General features: G+C 43.3%; 1 protein-coding gene across 1 annotated transcript; it reads left to right on the top strand.

Moving 5' to 3' along the window:
• The first annotated feature begins 15,181 nt into the window (after positions 1–15,181).
• LOC123808402 (non-secretory ribonuclease-like) lies at positions 15,182–15,930 on the top strand. The gene is made up of 2 exons (XM_045823045.1): positions 15,182–15,250; positions 15,470–15,930. The coding sequence occupies exon 2, from the start codon at positions 15,475–15,477 to the stop codon at positions 15,928–15,930; it is 456 nt and encodes a 151-aa protein (XP_045679001.1). The 5' UTR covers positions 15,182–15,250; positions 15,470–15,474.
• The last annotated feature ends 2,413 nt before the right edge of the window (positions 15,931–18,343 follow it).

Raw genomic sequence — 18,343 nt, 5'->3', positions numbered from 1 at the left:
TATGAGCAGTTTGAACTGAGTCAATGAGAGTAGCGGCTGTTGTGGCAGTAGTTGCTGCAAAACTATAGCAGAGACGATGAATGCAACTAGGGTGCCAATGAACCATTGGACTTGTATAGAAACCAGTGCGTTGTTAAGTCCTACTATGCCATTGGGATCTTTCTATTCCCTGGGTACATCAACTGGCACCCATACTTGAGCTTGTCTTCTAACTATATAAACAGTAGTGAGATTTAACTGAATAATATTGAGATGGGTAAGGCAGCTAGCATATATGGAACCTGCAGGGACAAGCAGAGAATAAATCTTCATTGATTCATTATCAAAGACTTAGGCTGTCTCCAGGATTGCTACAAATGAGTAGGGGTGAGAGTTACAAACCGTAATCCAATCTTGTTCTGGAGGGCCAATCTGGTAGGAATATCCAAGAACACCTTTAGGGGCAGCTTGTAATTACCTTTTCCCCTTCCCAGTGTGGACAGACAGTCCTTGCACAGGTAACTGGGCTTTCCACAACTGTAACATCTGGGATCTCCCTTAATTGCAGCAGCTAAGAGAGAAGCCTTATGCTGCTCTGTGCCGACCACTTAGCAAGCCTTGAAAACTCACTAATGTGTCTGGTGGTGTTACAGGGTGCAGCCAAGAGGGGGGACCCCAAATAGGCATTTGAAATGGGGTCCAGAAATTAAGGTGTCCAGGAAATTTTAAGATGTCTCCACGCCCCCCCCCCCACGGTGTGGGTTGGGGGAATGAACAAATGGAGCAGGGCCATTGAGATCTATTTTTGCATAGCAACAGCCTTGCAGCTACCCTCTGGCGTGGTCATTTAACATATCTATAGCCTTTGGCTGGTCGCTTAGATATGTTAAATAGCTGTGATCAGCTCTGAGCCAGGGGAATGGAAGTAACTTCCCCACCAAGACGTGACTGGGGGCAGATCCCCCAAGCTACAGCACCTGCATGGGAGCTCGGAGAAGATTGGCTCCAGGACATGGGGCCACACCTGCCCAGACTCATGATGGCAGCCCAGTAAAGCTGGAAGGATACGAGTTCTGGCATGTGAAGCCGAGTGTGGGAGGAGTCAGAAATGAGGCTGCAGAGGAAGATTGGCCGCGGGGATTTAAAACCCGGACTTGGCGGCCATTGAGGGAGAGAACCGTGGTGCTTTAGGAAGGAGAACCATGCTGCCTTGAGAAGGAGAGCCAAGCGCAGCCCTGAGGAGGAGAGAACCATGCGGCTTTAGCAGAATAGGGAGGACCTCAGCCATTGAGGGAGATCCATGCTGCTTTAGGAAGGAGAGCCATGTGCAGCCCTGAGAAGGAGAGAACCATGCTGCTTTAGGAGAGAGAACCATGTGGCTGTGGAGGTGCAGAGAGGATCACGGCCATTGAAAAGAGAACCATGCGTAGCCCTGAGAAGGAGAGCCATGCACAGCCCTGAGAAGGAGAACCGTGCGGCCATTTGAAGAGAGAACCACGCAGCTTTAGCAGAGTGGAGACTCCCGCATCCCAGAGAGGGAGAACCACGCGGCCTTGACAGAGTGGAGACTCCTGTGGCCCTGGGAGAGAGGACCACGTGCCTGTGCCAGAGTGGGGACCCCCACAGCTTTAGAAGGGGGAACCACCACCTGGTTTTAGCAGAGATCCTGGCGACTCAGCCGAGGGTGCCGGGAACCCAGGGAGGTCTCCCAGTCGAGATGGAGGACTAACTAAGAACCAGAGGACTGCCTGAGCCATGGACTTCTATTTCCTTTCCTGAGATACGGTACTCTGGACTGGGCAAAGGGGGAAGGAAGGAAGGACTGTGACTGTGTTTGTGGGTGTTTTAAGGGACTTTGGGATTTTTGATGAAGACATTAGGTCACTACTTGAAGTCTGTTTAGCATTAAATAAACATTTCCTTTCCTTTTCACGAATCTCTGGCATTGAGAGACGTCTTTCCTCTGGCGGTGGACATAACGGACCCAGGGCCTTCTTTCAATAATAGTATATTGTCCCAGGCCCCCCTTGTCTGTTCTGTAACAGTGGTAGTTCCCAGGGATCCTACAGTGGCCCCACAGTCTTTGTTAGCATATGTTAGCTGCCACAAAAGAGAGTTGGCTGCTCTGTCATCATCTATTTTCTTTTCAATAGCTCCTTGGAGATGACCAATAAAGTCAATATATGCCTCCACAGCACCCTGACAGATATTGGTAAAGGAAGAAGTTTCCCTGGCCTGAGAATCAGGCACAGCCTTCATGGCTCTGAAAGCAATTTGAGCACTTTGACTAAAAGCATGAGGATCAAGCCTGGCTTGACCCACAGCAGTGGCAAAATCATCAGACCCAAACAGCATAGGGAGGGTGACAGGATTATTCATTTGTGCATTCTCGCCAGCTTGGTGGCCAGTTCACTGAGAGTACTCCAAATGCGAGACTGTGGACTGAGCTGGGGTTCAGATTGTCCTGGCCAGAGCAATCCAGTCACAAGGAGCCATTCTATAGCTGTCAGTGATTGCTTGAAATAGCCCGTTCGTATAAGGAGACTGAAGCCTATTTTCTCTAATGCTCTTTTATAGATCCTTGTAAAGGGAAAAAGGAAGGTGTTCATGGACATTTCTTTGACCCTTGATTATAATGGGGCAGGCAGAAAGGGCATCTAAATCCCCAGCCTCTGCTGCCTGCCAAAGGCACCATCACATGGCCCTAACAGGATATCTGTCTAAATTATCTGGCTCTCTTGGTGGTGAGTCATCCTGTGAGGAAGAACACTCCCAGGGATAAAGTAAGGAGCAAAGGCTATGAAGCAGGTCCTCCAGTGGCGCTGTAGGCAGAACTTTCATACCTGGTTCTTCCACTACATCATATATGACCTCCTCCTCTGAGCTAGACTCTTTAGCCTCCTCTGTGACTAGTCCTGGTCTCTTAGCCCACACGGGCGGGAGAACAGTCCTGACTAGCCCCCAACTTATTAAGTTTTGGGGTCTGATAGAAACACCACTGTCCTGTAAAGGTCGTAACTTATTGCCTACATCTTCCCAAATCTCAATATCAAAGTTCCCTTGTCAGGAAAAGCAGGGTAGTATTCCTTTATAGTTCATAAAAGCTGATGAGATTCTGTTTCTTTACCTCAAAACTTACTCCTTGGAGGAGCTGCTGTAACACCCGAGGGTAAACTTCCTGGTCTTTAGATAAACCAGAGCCCATTCTTGCTATCGAAAGGCTCCTTTTTACTTTTGATGGTTGACTTTTCAGATTCCACCACCTGTACTCAGCCCTAACTAGTTAGCTATTGAGGGATATAGTGTGGTGGGTCGAAATGAGTCTGGTTGCAACCAAAACACTCATTCACTATCCGCTTTTTTCTTATGCAGGCAGATGGAGGGAAAAGGCAAAATCAAAAGGACTGCAAGAGGCAGCTTAAAAGAAAGAATTTGCTGAGATGCTTCTAAATTGTCCTGTAACTAGTTAATGTTTTTAAAGCCGATTAAAGGGAAAATCTTTGCTCTTTCTCCCAAGCCTAGACTGATTTGGGGGCTATGCCACAGGGATGGGCTTGTGAGTGTGTTTACAGTGTGCCTCTCATTGCATGGACTTTTGCTTGCAGCTGGTGGGAAACCTAGTGCTCTCTCAAGGCCCACATCCAACTAATCCTCTCACGGGAGTTTTTATTGCAGCACGTGCCCTTGTAGCTATTAATGTCTGGACCCGTGCCAGCAAGATTTCAGCAGATGCTTGGGAGAAAGAGCAAGGGTCCTACTTACTAAAGAGGGTGCAGATGTAAAGCATTCATAAGAGAGGGCAACCTAGGAAGAAAACCCTTTTCCTCTGAAATCCAACACACCCTATGACCTAACCGAAAAGCACTCAGTATCATTAGCCATTACCTGGGCTGATGTGCCCACGCCAATGAAGTTGGTGTGTTCTCTACAATGATGGCTCCTAGCCCTGGGTCCCCGTTCCAGGCACCAGCTGATGTGGACACCAGCCTGCACTGTCTGCGGCATTATGGATGAAACGAAACAAATTTACACAGACTACAGAAATCCTATAGAGAAAAAGGGATGACATGGCTACTCTCTCAGTGAAAGAGAGCCCCAACCCTTGCCTGTACAAGCTTCTATTGCTTTTCTGGGCACATTACATTGAGGATGTTCCTCATTTACTATATATAGGTTCTATAGGTTTGCTTTAGGTGGTTACCTTTTACAGAAAACAAAGGAGAGGATGTTACTAATTACTTCAAAACAGAAGAGGTATTTGCAAATGTAAAGGGAAAAGTGGTTGACCTGGTTACACTCATCCTTGGGAGGTTTAGCATAGATTTTAGGAAGTTACTTTAAAGATATGCACTAAACATTTGCTGGGTCAGGAAATGTTTTAGCAAATTCGGAGTCAGGGAGTTTTATCAAAAAGCAAGTCTCAAAGCGGCCTAGGTACAGTACAGGTCTGATTCCCCACAGGGGAACCTAGCTTTGGACATGGGCCTGAGTAATGAACCTCGCTTTCCAGTGGCCTTTGCAAATGGGAGGTGGGCTACATTTCCTACACCACACCAAATGGTCTCCTATACATAAAGGTGATTCTGAAAGTGCAACCAGAAAGGACCCAAGAAGGGAATTCTGAGCATGAGGAGAAGCAGCTGGTCATGCAGAGACCATGGAGAGACTCATCTCACCACACAGAGAAAGACAGAAGGTCACAGGGCATGACATGAATGTAGACAGGGCAAGTTGGAAGAATAAATGTAAAACCACCAGAACAAGAGCACTATAAGCATGGACATTAATGACACAGGTTAATGAGGTTCAGATGCTTCATAACTGTGCAGACACAGGCAAAGAGTCATTCCCAGTGGGGTCCAAATGGAGCTTGTTAAGCTCTAGAATAATGTGACCTAAAGGTCAGTCAAGCTGCTATGTTTAAGGTGATGACTGGAGAGACAGGTGTGGAATTGAGAATAACAGTCAGGAGATCCCAGTATCAAGGCCAAATGCTAAATGCTAAAGTGAGAGTAATAACAAGGGAACAGAAGAGAAGGTACAGATACAGGATATGTTTCCATTTAGAATCATCTGGCCTTGATGCCAGGACAGAGGTGGAGGGACAGGGAAACAGAGGAGTCTTCCTATCCCAGTAAAGCACAGGGTCATTCTCTCACTCTAAAGCCTCATCCTATTTCCCTCCCCATAGCCATGTCCTGCCTCCTGCCTTGCCATGGCTTCCCCACCCTCTTGCCAATACCCTGTTCCTCCTCTTCTGCATCCCTCCATCCTGCAGACACACCTGAGGACTTGGCTGATGTCATAGGGAGCTGGGGGCTATGAAGCTCAGGGGCAGGCCCCCCTCCCAGGCAGGTGGATGGTGCAAATCAGAGCCAGTAGGGTTCTGTGCTCAGAGATGAGGAAACTGAGGTTTGGCTCACACCATCCTGAGCAACAGACATCAGAGTTCATCCAGATGCATTGATCCCGAGAAGTTCATTGTTCACATCAGCATATTCTAAGAATGCATTCTTTGGAGTTCACTTCCCTTCTCGAAGACTCCATTTCTGACTTTATAAAAACACTCAGAATGATACAACATCCTCAAAGGAGTCTGGGAGGACTAAATGAAGTTAATGGTTGCAGCACAGTCGGAAAAGTCCAAGTTCAGGTGCAAGGGTGGCTCAATACTGCAGTTGTTTTCACTTTACGTTTTAACCTCAGGAACATCGCAGGGCACAGGCACCAGTGCAGCTGATGGGGTTGTCTGGATTGACCCTCAGATCAGGGACAGGAGCCCCCACTGTCCACTAGAGGACAAGAATCTAAGCCAAATACTGTGCTTGGTTTCTGCTTGATATTGAGAGTTTAGAGACAATGTTTCCATTTAAATTCCATAGAGCAATGAGGTAATGAGTAGAAAAGGAAGCACAGAAATTCTGTTTTCCTTTCTAATTCAAATTACCTACGAAAAATAGCCTTCTTTCTGATCTACAAATTTATTTATGTTAGTGAATTTCCCACCCAAAATGCACATAAAAATAAGGCAGAGTTAACTGTCATTGGAGTCTCAGTCTGAGTTACATTAATCACATAAGAAGATCCATGCCTACTTCAGAATTCTCAGCACTGCCAATTTTTACTGGATTCAAAATGGGTGAGGTGAGACACTTTAATATATAAGGGTAGCAGGGGGATCACCGTGGACAACTGGAACCTTGAATAGATTAAATCAACATCCTACATTCCCACTGAGTTAGCATAGTAGCCCCATTTCTTCACCTAGATGTTATAAAATCTGGCACCATACACAAGGACCCACAAATGCTAACTTAGCACACTTCTGAATTCACCAGTGATTCACTCTCACGTGTGAGGTGAAATTCTCTGGAGTACAGGAAATAGTCAAGACATACCAAATAACAAGTAGAAATGAATCCTTCATTTGTTTTTTAACTACATGAGAAAGGTATTTGCTTCAACTGTTAGTCACAAGCATTTACTTCCAAAAGAAAGATAATCCAAATCAAGTGGAGTGCATAATTAAGTCATTTATTGATGTATTTGAATGACTTTTAAACAAGCTATGTAGCATCCTTTGTACTGGGACCCACAAATACATATGTGTCCTGACGACAGATGTATTGTGCAGTGTCCTAGCTGACCCCGGACAATTTACAAGTTGTCCAAGGTTCTATTGTCCCTCTCAACTTTTTAAAACCACAGTAAAGTGGTCTCAGGAATTCCTATTGACAGCCACTCTAGACATTGGAATATTACGATTTATAACTGGATTTATTCAGCATGCAAAAGAAATGTTGAAATCTAAACTCTACGGAAAATAGCCCGTCATAAAGGAGTTGCCATGTCTTCTGAGTTTTCTGTAAGGGCTGAAGCTCATGCGTGAATCAGGGTGACTCAGTGGAACACAAAAAACGCATATCAGCTTCCAGTCAAATTGGCAGCACAGGCAGACAGGACTCGACTATTTGCACAACCACATCAAAATTACAACAAAAAGATAGAACAACCATCACTGACCAACATCAGAAATTGAGCTGCGTGGAAGTCTGACATCTATGGAATTAAAGAAGCCACATCTATTCAGACTAGCAGGAGGCGCACTACACGAAACAGGCTGGATAAAAATTCAGGAGGGATATCTCGGGAGCAGGGAGTCCCAGCCCCATGCCAGGGACCCCAGCCCAGGATTCCAGTGCCAGGAAGATAAATCCCTACAACTTCTTGCTGCAAAAACTAGTGGGGATTGAGTTGATGGAAGAAACTTCTGGAGTCCCAAGCAGTTCCTCCTAAAGAACCCACAGACTTACCTACTCACACTCACTCCCTACAAGCTCCAGCACTCAGGTAGCAGCTTGAAAGGCACCAGTTGTATAATGGGAGAAAGTGAAGTGTCTGGCACTGGGGTAAGCAGAGGCCATTGTCCCATTGCTAAACCCTCCCACCACAGAGCTGGTAAGCTGGTGCCATATCTGAGACCATCAGTCTGGCTAACACTATTTGACCTGCCTTGGAGATCCCCAGAGGCTGTGCCGCACCCAATTTACCAGCCCACTCAAGCTGCTTTTCCATAAAATGTCTGGTCTTGGCTCCTAAATCCTATCAAACAAGCAACAACTGTCTTCAGTGAGCCATAGCAGAAGCCAGATGAGATTCACAGCTTGGCTCCACCTGGGAATCTCCAAGCCCAGCACAAGTAGCAGCCATCTCAGATTACTTTATAGCTCAGGCTCAGTAGCCCGGGCAAAACAGAGGTAAGGGCTGACCTTGGTTGGCCTGCACCACCCAGGGCCAGCACACCCAGTGAACAGCTACACACCACATGGGACTACTGTTACAGAACAGACCCGGGAAGGTATGAATCATATGCTATTACTGAATGGACCCACCCTTGTGCTCTGGGGGTCCCCCCACCCCATACTAGATTTGCCTTGCCTGCCACCAGGGAAAGATGTCTTTCAATGCCAGAGATTGGTGAAAAGGAGAGGGATTATTTATTTTAAAAGTTACAGAGAGTAATGACTTAATGTCTTCATTAAAAATACTAAAGTCCTTTAGAATATCCACAAACGCACAGTCCATCCTTCTCCCCTTTACCTGGGCCAGGGTACCATGTCTCAGGAAAAGTAGAAGTCCATGGTCCAGGCAGCCCCTTGGTTCTGACACCACCAGCTGTGTTGCCATCGTGTTCTCCAGTTAATCCAGAACCATGTGGCACCTTCTCATGGCCCACCAGCATGAATCCTTCCACCCCTTTTCTTCTAGGCAAAGTCTCTCCTGCTTCCTAAGCCACATGGCAAAAAGGGAGCATCCCCAGGCCACGTGGTCCCAACTAGCCCCACATGGTTGCCATGCCTGGTTTAAATCCCAGCACCAATCTTCCTCTGCAGCCCCATTTCCAACTCCTCTCACAATCAGTTACACCTGCCAGTATTCCCGTATTCTTCCAACTTTACTGGGGTGCCATAGTAAATCTGGGCATACATGGCCCCATGGCATGGAGCCAATCACCTGCAAGCTTTTATGCAGGTGCTGTACCCAGAGGGAGTTGCCTCACAGTTACATCATGGGTTGAAGTCACTCCCATCCCCCTGGCTCAAAGCATGGCCACAGCTATTTAACATATCTATGGAACTAGTTAAAGGTTATAGATATGTTAAATGACCATTCTAGAGGTTATCTGAAAAACTGTTGCTATTCAAAACAACTTTCAAAGGCCCTGCTCCATGTGTCCCACCCCCCAGCTCACACTTGTGGGGGTGAGGACATCTTATATACATGTATTCTTTCTAATACTTCCTAGACACCCTGAGTTCTGGACCCCATTACAAATCCCCATTTGAGTGCCCCGCCTTGGCTGCACCCTGATATAGTACCACTACCCTGCCATTGCATGGCTGATCCTCCATGGAGAGCAGAGGTTGGTGGTCAGTGGTCATAGCTAGTCCTTGCAGCTGACTGGCCTTGGTAGACCTGCCATTGACCTGCCGACAGCAACCAAAGCTCAACTACAAGAAGAGGCTATACTCAGCCAACATGGGGGGGTGCACCTTGAGTACCCAGCCTGGGTGATAGGGGAGGCAGTACCACTGGACTCTACAGGACACCTGATACATTAGGCCACACTACCAAGACAAAAAGTCAAAGCAGCTCTACCTAAAATGTAGAAACAAACACAGGAAGGCTGCCCAAATGAGGACACAAACATGGCCCAAATGAAAGAACAGATCAAAACACCAGAAAAAGAGCTAAATGAAATGGAGTGAAGCAATCTATCAGGAGCAGAATTCAAAACACTGTTTATAAGGATGCTTAAGGAGCTTAGTGAGGACCTCAGCAGTATAAAAATGACTCAGTCAGAAATGAAGGATACACTAATAAAATAAAGAACAATTTACAGGGAAACAACAGTAGATTGGATGAAGCCAAAAATCAAATCAATATGGAAGCAAAAAAACAACCAGTCAAAGCAACAAGAAGAAAAAAGAATCCAAACAAATGAGGATAGTATAAGCAGCCCTTGGGACAACTTCAAGAGGTCCAACATTTGCATCATAGGAGAGCCAGAAGGAGAAAAGAAAGAGCAAGAAATGAAAAATCTATTTGAAAAAATAGTAGTAAAAAAACTTCCCTAATTTGGTAAAGGAAGTAGACATGCAAATCCAAGAATCACAGAGAGCCCTAATTATGATGGATATGAAGAAGCACACTCCAAGACACATCATAATTAGAAGGCCAAAGGTTAGGTATAAAGAGAATCTTAAAAGCAGCAAAAGAAGTGAGTTACCAGATGGTTGCCAGGTGTGAGTGGGGACAGGGAGAATGAGTGAAGAGATGAGGGGATTAAGAAGTACAAAAGGGTGGTTGCAGAATAGCCATGGGGGTGTAAAGTACACTGTAGGAAATGGAGTAGTCAAGGAATTTATAGGCAAGACCCATGAATGTTAACAATGTTGGGAAGATTGCCCAAGGGAGTAGGGGGGTGCTGGGTGGAGGAGGGCAAAGGGGAAAAAATCAGGACAACTTTAATAGCATAATGAATATAATATAATTTTTTATATTGGAGGTCCACTCCAAGACACATCATAATTAAAATGCCAAAGATCAAAGATAAAGAGAAAACCTTAAAATCAGCAAGACAAAAGCACTTAGTTAGCTACGGGGGAGTTCCCATAAAACTATCAGCTGGTTTCTCAAATGAAACTTCATAGGCTAGAAGGGATTGGCAACAAATATTCAAAGTCAAGAAAAATAGGGACCTACAGCCAAGACTGCTGCACCCAGCCAACATATCATTTAGAATCAAAGAGCAGATAAAGAGCTTCCCAGACAAGAAAAAACTTAAAAAGTTCATCATCACCAAACCATTATTATGTGAAATGTTAAAGGGACTTATTAAAGAAAAAGAAGAAGATCAAAACTAAGAGCAATAAAATGGACACAAATACATATCTATCAACAATTGAATCTAAAAAACAAACTCAGCAAAGAAGAACTCATGGATACAGAGAGTGCTTTGATGGTTGTGATATGTAGAATAATGTAGATTATGTAGATAATGTAGAATACCTCCAGGCTATGATGCTTAATGACTTGGTCTCCTGAAAGCACGCTATGGAAGGATTTCTCTATGAACTTTCATTTATTTTAAGAGCCTTTATACATTCTTTGCAATAAATGATAAGGTCTCCTTAATAGATAGGTTTGCAAATTCCTTCATCTACTCTCAGAGGTCTTCTTGACAGTCTTACAAAGGGACAATTGATGAAATGGATCTTAAGCTAAACAATACCAAGACAAGGGCTTACATAAGGCCAGGGAGATTAACAAGTTTTCCCAATTGAAATTTAACTACCTTGTTTGTTTGTTTGTTTGTTTGTTTGTTTGTTTTATAATCCAGAGGACCAGGGATAAGTGCAATAAAAATGTTTCAATGCCAGCCAAGAAAATTTCCAAGAATTTTCCAGCTGCAAAATTCGTCTACTAAAATAGGTTCCCCAACCTTATGGGACCTGTAGCAATTTTCCAGGCAGGAAAATAAATCCTTTATTTAAGTATTAAGAAGTAGCTGCTGCTACTGTAGCCCTTCAACCTGGGGATGCTTCTAGCCAGTGAGAATACATTCTGATCATCATTAAGACATTTTTTATCCTTAAGGGGGACAGCTGGATTGAAATCTACTTTCTAAACATCAAATAGGCCTAATTAATGGCATTAGGCCTGTTAGTTTCATCTCCCCATTCTATAAAGATAGGTGTATTTATTGTAGGTATCCATTTAATCATCCACTTTGGGGTTTTTTTTGCATTTTTTAAGTATTTTTATTGATTATGTTATTACAGTTTTCCCAATTTTTCCCCTTTTATCCCCCTCCACCCTGCCCCCACAACCCTCCAGCATCCACACCCCCTTACTTCATGTCCATGGGTTGTACATGTAAGTTCTTGAGTCTTCCGTTTCCTATACCATTTTTTCTCTCTCCCGTCTATTTTATACCTACTAACCATGCTTCTTCTTCCCTGTACTGTTTCCCCCTATTCCTCCACTCCCCATCCCCAATGAAATCCCTCTGTGTGATGTCCATTTCTCTGATTCTGTTCCTGTTCTATTTGTTTGCTTAGTTTTTGTTTTCGTTGTTTTTCTTTTCTTTTAGGTTCATTCATTGATTGTTGTGAGTTTGTTGTCATTTTACTGTTCAAATTGTTGATCTTATTTTTCTTACATAAGTCTCTTTAACATTCCATATAATAATGGCTTGGTGATGATGAACTTCTTTAACTTGACCTTCTCTGGGGAGCACTTTATCTCTCCTTACACTAATACTTCACCAGCAATTACAAAAAGTTAAATAGTTAGAAGCAAAATTTAGCTCTTTATATATGATGGCTTGGTTCACCTAAAAAAAAAAAAAAAAGACCTGGTGGTGCACAGCATGTAAAACCTTTAGTTTCTCATTTGAATTTCCTCAGATAAGGACTTAATAACTAAACTTTTTAAACCACTTAACAAACCAAATTGAAACATGGGCAAAAGACCTGAATAGACACTTCTCCAAGGAGGATATACACATGGCTAATAGACATATGGAAAGATGCTCAACATCACTAATCAACAAGGAGATGCAAATTAAAAACACAATGAGAGACCATCTCACACCTGTCAGAATGACTATCATCAATAAGTCAAAAAACAAGTGCTACCACAGGGGAAAGGGGAGGGAATTTCAGGGGAGAATGGGAAGGGTTTACAGGAACAAATTTAAAGGACACATGGACAAAAACTAGCGGGGGTGGAAATGGGAGGGAGGTGGGGAGGGCTGGATGGGTGGGCTGGGATGGGAGTAAAGGACAGAAAAATATACTTGAACAATAATTAAAATAAAATGTTTTAAAAGTGCTGGCAAGGATGTGGAGAAAGGGGGACACTTCTGCACTGTTGGTGGGAATGCAGAATGGTGCAGCCACTGTGGAAAGCAGTATGGAGATGCCTCAAAAAAATTAAAATGGATCTGCCTTTTGCCCCAGGAACTTCACTTCTGGGAATACAGCTAAAGGAACCCAAAATACTACTTCCAAAGAACATAAGCACCCCTATTTTTGTTGCAGTGTTATTTACAACCATCAAGATATGGAAGCAGCCCAAGTGTCCATCAGTAGATAAGTGGATAAAACAACTATGGGACATTTACACAATTGACTACTTGGTTGTAAAAAACAAGAAACTTTCATCTTTTGTGACAGTATGGGTGGACCTAGACAATGCTGTTCTAAGTGAAATAAGCCAGGCAGTGAAAGACGAATACTAATTGATTTCACTCATATGTGGAATCTAATGAACAAATGGAACTAACAGGCAAAATAGAGACAGATGCATAGATAGCAGTATGACAGGTAAGTGGGGAGGTGAGGGACAGGCACTGAGCAAAAAAGAAAAAGGACTCATGGAAATGGATGACAGTGTGGTGCTTGCAGGGGGACGGAGGTATAAGGGGACCAAATGCTTTTGAAAAAATACAGTTACTAGCATCGCTCTATCAGCAGGTTAAGAGCAGACATTGCAAAAGTACCGTGGGCTGAAGAAATTGCAAGCAATGAACATCACACTGTTGCACATGGGCCCTTTCTCAAAAAGACATTGACAAATGCCAAGGTCAATGTACTCAGCACTGGTTTTTAACACAAATGCAGAAGTCTTTTTGTGGAACAATACTTCAAAATGTTCTTAGATTTCAACAAGTGACTTAATAATACCAGGTCATAATTCTGGCTATTTCTCTCAATGGAAATGTGGATCCTGTTCGGAAATAGGGATCCTGTCCAGAAATGTGCACTAAGTTGGCCTGCAAGGAAGGTTGTGTTATAAAAAGCAGAAATAGAAAGAGCCCATGAAGTTTCTGTGACCTAGAAGAGACAAAATTACACCAAGTTACAGTGTATTTAAATTAACATAGGCATATATTTATTCCTGCTTTAGATAAAGAAGTCCTCTCTAAAAGATCTTAAAACAACTTCCATTATTTGTGCTAGCCCTGGAGGCAAAGAAGGGCAGCTGAAAATGTTCAGAGGAAATCTATGGAGGAAACATTCACAAAAATCTTAGCAGGTGTGCTCAGAATGCACTTAGTAAAGGAAAAGCATGCTTGCAAGTTGGGCAGGGTATTATGTGAGCTGCTTCTCAGTAACAAGTCTGAGAGGTCTTAAACCCATTGTCTGCAGGAGCCAGGCAGTTTCCATCTCTGAGTGAACAGGCAGGACGTGAATCAGTAGGGAGGAGTAGAGCCAGGGGAAGAGACCCCTGAACAATTGCCACCTTCAACAGGGGAAGTTTCTGATTCAGCTCCAATTGACCCCTTATGGTAATGAAACTGAGTGCACCAATCAGCATTTCCTCATTTTTTTAAAATAAGACAGAAATGCAAATTTTTATGGGAAATATCCCAATTTAAAAAGATAACATCAAAAGCCCAATATTGTAAGTCATACTGGATGTGTACATCAGAAGAGGTTTGTGACCAGATACACCTCAGGTGACTGTAGAATATGTCTTTCACCACATAATAGAGTACTGGTCTTGAGTATAGGTCTTTTTTCTACCTGATATGGCAACACAAAGGGGTGACACTACATCTAATGCATTTTTATGTACTCATCGCTTATAAAAATGACTTCCACAAATAATTCACTACAAAAACTTACTTCATGATAAAAGATACTGATGAATTTCAGTAAGAACCAGATAGTAAGGCAGACTCCCTGTGTTCTGCACCGGGTCCTGAGCAGGTCACCACTGTGCCCATGTTGACATAAGAACCTCAAGAGTGAAATAACTACATTTACCACAACAGAAATATAGGAAGGTAGTGAAAAAATGTCACTTACTTTTGTTGGAAGGTTATATGATACCATTGAAGGGTCTAATTTCAGGTTTCTAACCTACAAGTTGGACCAGAAATTTAACATCTGTTTGTAGGAGGTCTGCCCCACTGGGATCTGTCTCGTCTCTCCACATTTTCCTTTAAATGACACCACATGATTATTGTGTGCAGAGTATCCACAAAGGCTTCTCCCTGGGTGTTTTCAAGTTATGCTACTTCACAGAAGTGAACAAAACTCAAGCCAGTGTTAAAACAAGTCAAAGTGATTCCAAAAAAGGGGGAGCCAAAAAAACAAACCTCAAAGATATGTCAGAAACTACTACATACCTTCAGGATTTTAAACAAGAAACTCAGAGCTCAAGTCAGCAGCACAGGAAAGTGATGAGAAAGGGAACTTTTGGCTGAAATGGAACCAAGGAGATCATGCAAGTGAGAGGGCCCTGGGATTCTCCTATGCCAACAGCCCTCCGGCTCTATTTGTTCTGAGAAATAGGCTTGTCTTTCTGTCCCTCAGTGTCTGCCCCAAGTTCAGTTAAAACCAAAGGCCATTCCACAGCCAGTTTGTGGTTTTCGTCAACAGAAAGCAGACCCATGAGCAGAGCTCAGTCCTGTGTGGACACTGGTAATTAGAGTTGAACCATGTAAGTAGCAGCCAGCTGTCCTTGGGTATGTGTTGATCAGCAATGGATAAAACAAGAGGCTCATTGCACATTGGACCATGTGCCAATCTGTGGGTTTCTTCACATCTTAGACTCAGACCCCTCCAAGCTCTGCCAGCCCCACCCACAGGAGCTGCTTTATATCTCCAGTCCACAGGACAGGGGAGACCAGCTGCTCCTGAATCCCAGGACAACCAGCTGGATTTCTGCTCAGAGCAGCCACAGCAGAGACTGGGTAAGTAAATGAGCCTCCTAACCCAGAACAGGAGGAACCAATGGGACAAAAACTGTGGGAGAACTGAGCTGAATTAGTGCCCAAAACACAAGACAGATTTGGGACAGCTGAAGGGGAAGGACATAGAACCTCGGTTCACTACAGGGCACCTGCAGAGAGAGAGATGAGAGGGTTGTCACTTATGGGGCAGGGAATCAGAATATTTTTCTCTTTTTACAGGAAACATGGTTCCAACACAGTGGAAATCCCAGCTTTGTCTCCTGCTGCTGGGGCTCTTGGGAATGACGATCTTGGTCCATGCCCCACCTCCTGGTATAACCCCAGCTCAGTGGTTTGTAATTCAGCACATTAATATGACCAGCGATGTATGCAACATCGCAATGCGGGCAATTAACTTCTATAATCGTCCTCCAAGGATATGCAAAAATGAAAATACTTTTCTCAACACAACTACATTAGCTGTTGTAACTAATCTTTGTCATACTCCTAATATAACCTGTTTCAGGCAAGGCCGTAATTGTCATAGGAGCCCAGCTGCAGTGAATGTTACCTACTGCAACTCCACAGGACAGGCTCAATCTTACTTGCAGTGCCAATACCAGCAATATTTCGTGCTGAAGAACTACAGCATTGCCTGTGACAATACAAATGTTCCGGTCCACTTCGATAGACTCTACTAAACCTGGGTCAGCCCTCTGTGCCAAGCTTCTGTGCCAGCCCCACAGTCACAGCCACCATCTCAGACCACATTCCACCCTGGATATCAGCATCAGCCCACAACCCCTTTTACTCTCCACTGAGCTGAACTCCTGTGCACCTGCAATAAACTTCTCTGCAGAATCACCTACACATCTGTGTGCATCTGTTTCTGCCCCTCCGTAGTCACGTAGACACATCTCATCCAGATCACTTTTTCTTCCTCTAATACTCGATTTGAGGGAAATAGAGAGACACGAGGATAACAGGATTCTTGTAAAATAAAGCAACTCAAGAGTTTTCTCTCCCTCCCTCGCTCTCCTTTCTTCCTCAAGTTGAAAACCTGAAGCATCAACTGATCTGCATATTTACACCCCAGGAGATAAATGGCCCAGTTGAGTAAGTGGAAAGCAAATGTCTTTGATTCTGTCTGACTAATGAGTAATAAATTTTCCATAATATATGTAAACTTTTGTTGTTTTTTTTTTCTTTTTATTAATCATTGTTCATATACAGTTTTCTCCTTTTTACTCCCAATCCAGTTCCCCCTCCCACCCACCCCCCTTCCCTCCCATTACCACCCTCCCCTTAGTCTATGACCATGTGTCCTTTAAGTTTGTTCCTGTGAACCCTTCCCACTGTCCCCTTAAATTCCCTCTTCTCTCCCCTCCAGTCACCATCAGCCTGTCCTCTATTTCAGTGTCTTTGGTTACATTTTGCTTGTTTCTTTGTTTTGTTATTTAGGTTCCTGTTAAAGGTGAGATCATATGGTATTTGTCTTTCACTGCCTGGCTTGTTTCGCTTAGCATAATGTTTTCCAGCTCCATCCACGCTGTTGCATAGGGTAGGAGCTCCTTCTTTCTTTCTGCTGCATAGAATTCCATCGTGTAAATGTACCATAGTTTTTTGATCCATTCATTTACTGATGGGCATCTAGGTTGCTTCCAGCATCTAGCTATTGTAAATTGTGCTGCTATGAACATTGGGATGCATAGGTTCTTTTGAATTGGTGTTTTAGTATTCTTAGGATAGAGTCCCAGTAGTGGAATTGCAGGGTCAAAAGGCAGATCCATTTTTAGTTTTCTGAGGAAGTTCCATATTGCTTTCCATAGTGGTTGTACCAGTCTGCAGTCCCACCAACAGTGCACTAGGGTCCCCTTTTTCTCCACAACCTCTCCAACACTTGTTGTTTGTTGCTTTGTTTATGATGGCCATTCTGTCTGGTGTGAAGTGGTATCTCATTGTGGTTTTAATTTGCATCTCTCTGACAGCTAGCGATATTGAACATCGTTTCATGTGTCTTTGGATCCTCTGTATGTCCTCCTTGGAGAAGTGTCTATTCAAGTCCTTTGCCCACTTTTTAATTGGATTCCTTGTCTTCTTAGAGTACAGTCGTGTAAGTTCTCTATATATTTTGGAGATTAGACCCTTGTCTGAGGTGTCATTGGCAAATATGTTTTCCCATACAGTTGGTTCTCTTTTAATTTTCATACTGTTTTCTTTAGCTGTGCAGAAGCTTTTAATTTTGATGAGGTCCCATTTGTTTATTCTTTCCTTTATGTCCCTTGCTCTAGGGGACACGTCATTAAAAAAGTCTCTTCGTGAAATATCTGAGATTTTCTTACCTACGTTCTCCTCTAGGACTTTAATGGTGTCATGTTTTATATTTAAGTCTTTTATCCACCTTGAATTAATTTTTGTATATGGTGTAAGTTGGTGCTCAAGTTTCATTTTTTTGCACGTTGCTGTCCAGTTCTCCCAACACCATTTGTTGAAGAGGCTATTTTTATTCCATTTTATATTGCTGCCTCTTTTGTCAAATATTAATTGACCATGGAGACTTGGGCTTATTTCTGGGCTCTCTGTTCTGTTCCATTAGTCTATGTGCCTGTTTTTATGCCAGTACCAGGCTGTTTTGATTACAGTAGCCTTGTAATATAGTTTAGTGTCGGGTATTGTGATCCCTCCTACTTTACTCTTCTTTCTCAATATTGCAGCAGCTATTCGGGGTCGTTTATAATTCCATATAAATTTTTGAAGTGTTTGTTCTATGTCTGTGAAATATGCCAATGGTACTTTAATAGGAATTGCATTGAATGTGTAAATTGCTTTGGGTAGTATGGACATTTTGATGATATTAATTCTTCCAATCCATGAACACGGTATATGTTTCCATTTGTTTGTGTCTTCCTTGATTTCTTTCTTCAGTGTTGTGTAGTTTTTCTGAATACAGGTCTTTTACCTCTTTGGTTAGGTTTATTCCTAGATATTTTATTTTTTCTTTTTGCTATTTCAAATGGGATTTTTTTCCCTTGATCTCTGCTTCTGCTGTTTCATTGTTGGTGTACAGAAATGCCTTTGATTTCTGGATATTGACTTTGTATCCCGCTGTTTTGC

Source organism: Phyllostomus hastatus, unplaced genomic scaffold (genome assembly GCF_019186645.2).
Source record: "Phyllostomus hastatus isolate PE091 unplaced genomic scaffold, TTU_PhHast_1.1 phas_scaffold_501, whole genome shotgun sequence".
Classification (NCBI taxonomy): Eukaryota; Metazoa; Chordata; class Mammalia; order Chiroptera; family Phyllostomidae; genus Phyllostomus; species Phyllostomus hastatus.
Note: the sequence above shows the minus strand (reverse complement) of the source record. Positions and strands in the feature narration are given on the sequence as shown.

What these genes read in the sequence shown, in the direction of transcription:
- LOC123808402 (XM_045823045.1), top strand. Translation starts at nt 15,475, where the DNA reads ATGGTTCCAACACAGTGGAAATCCCAGCTTTGTCTCCTGCTGCTGGGG.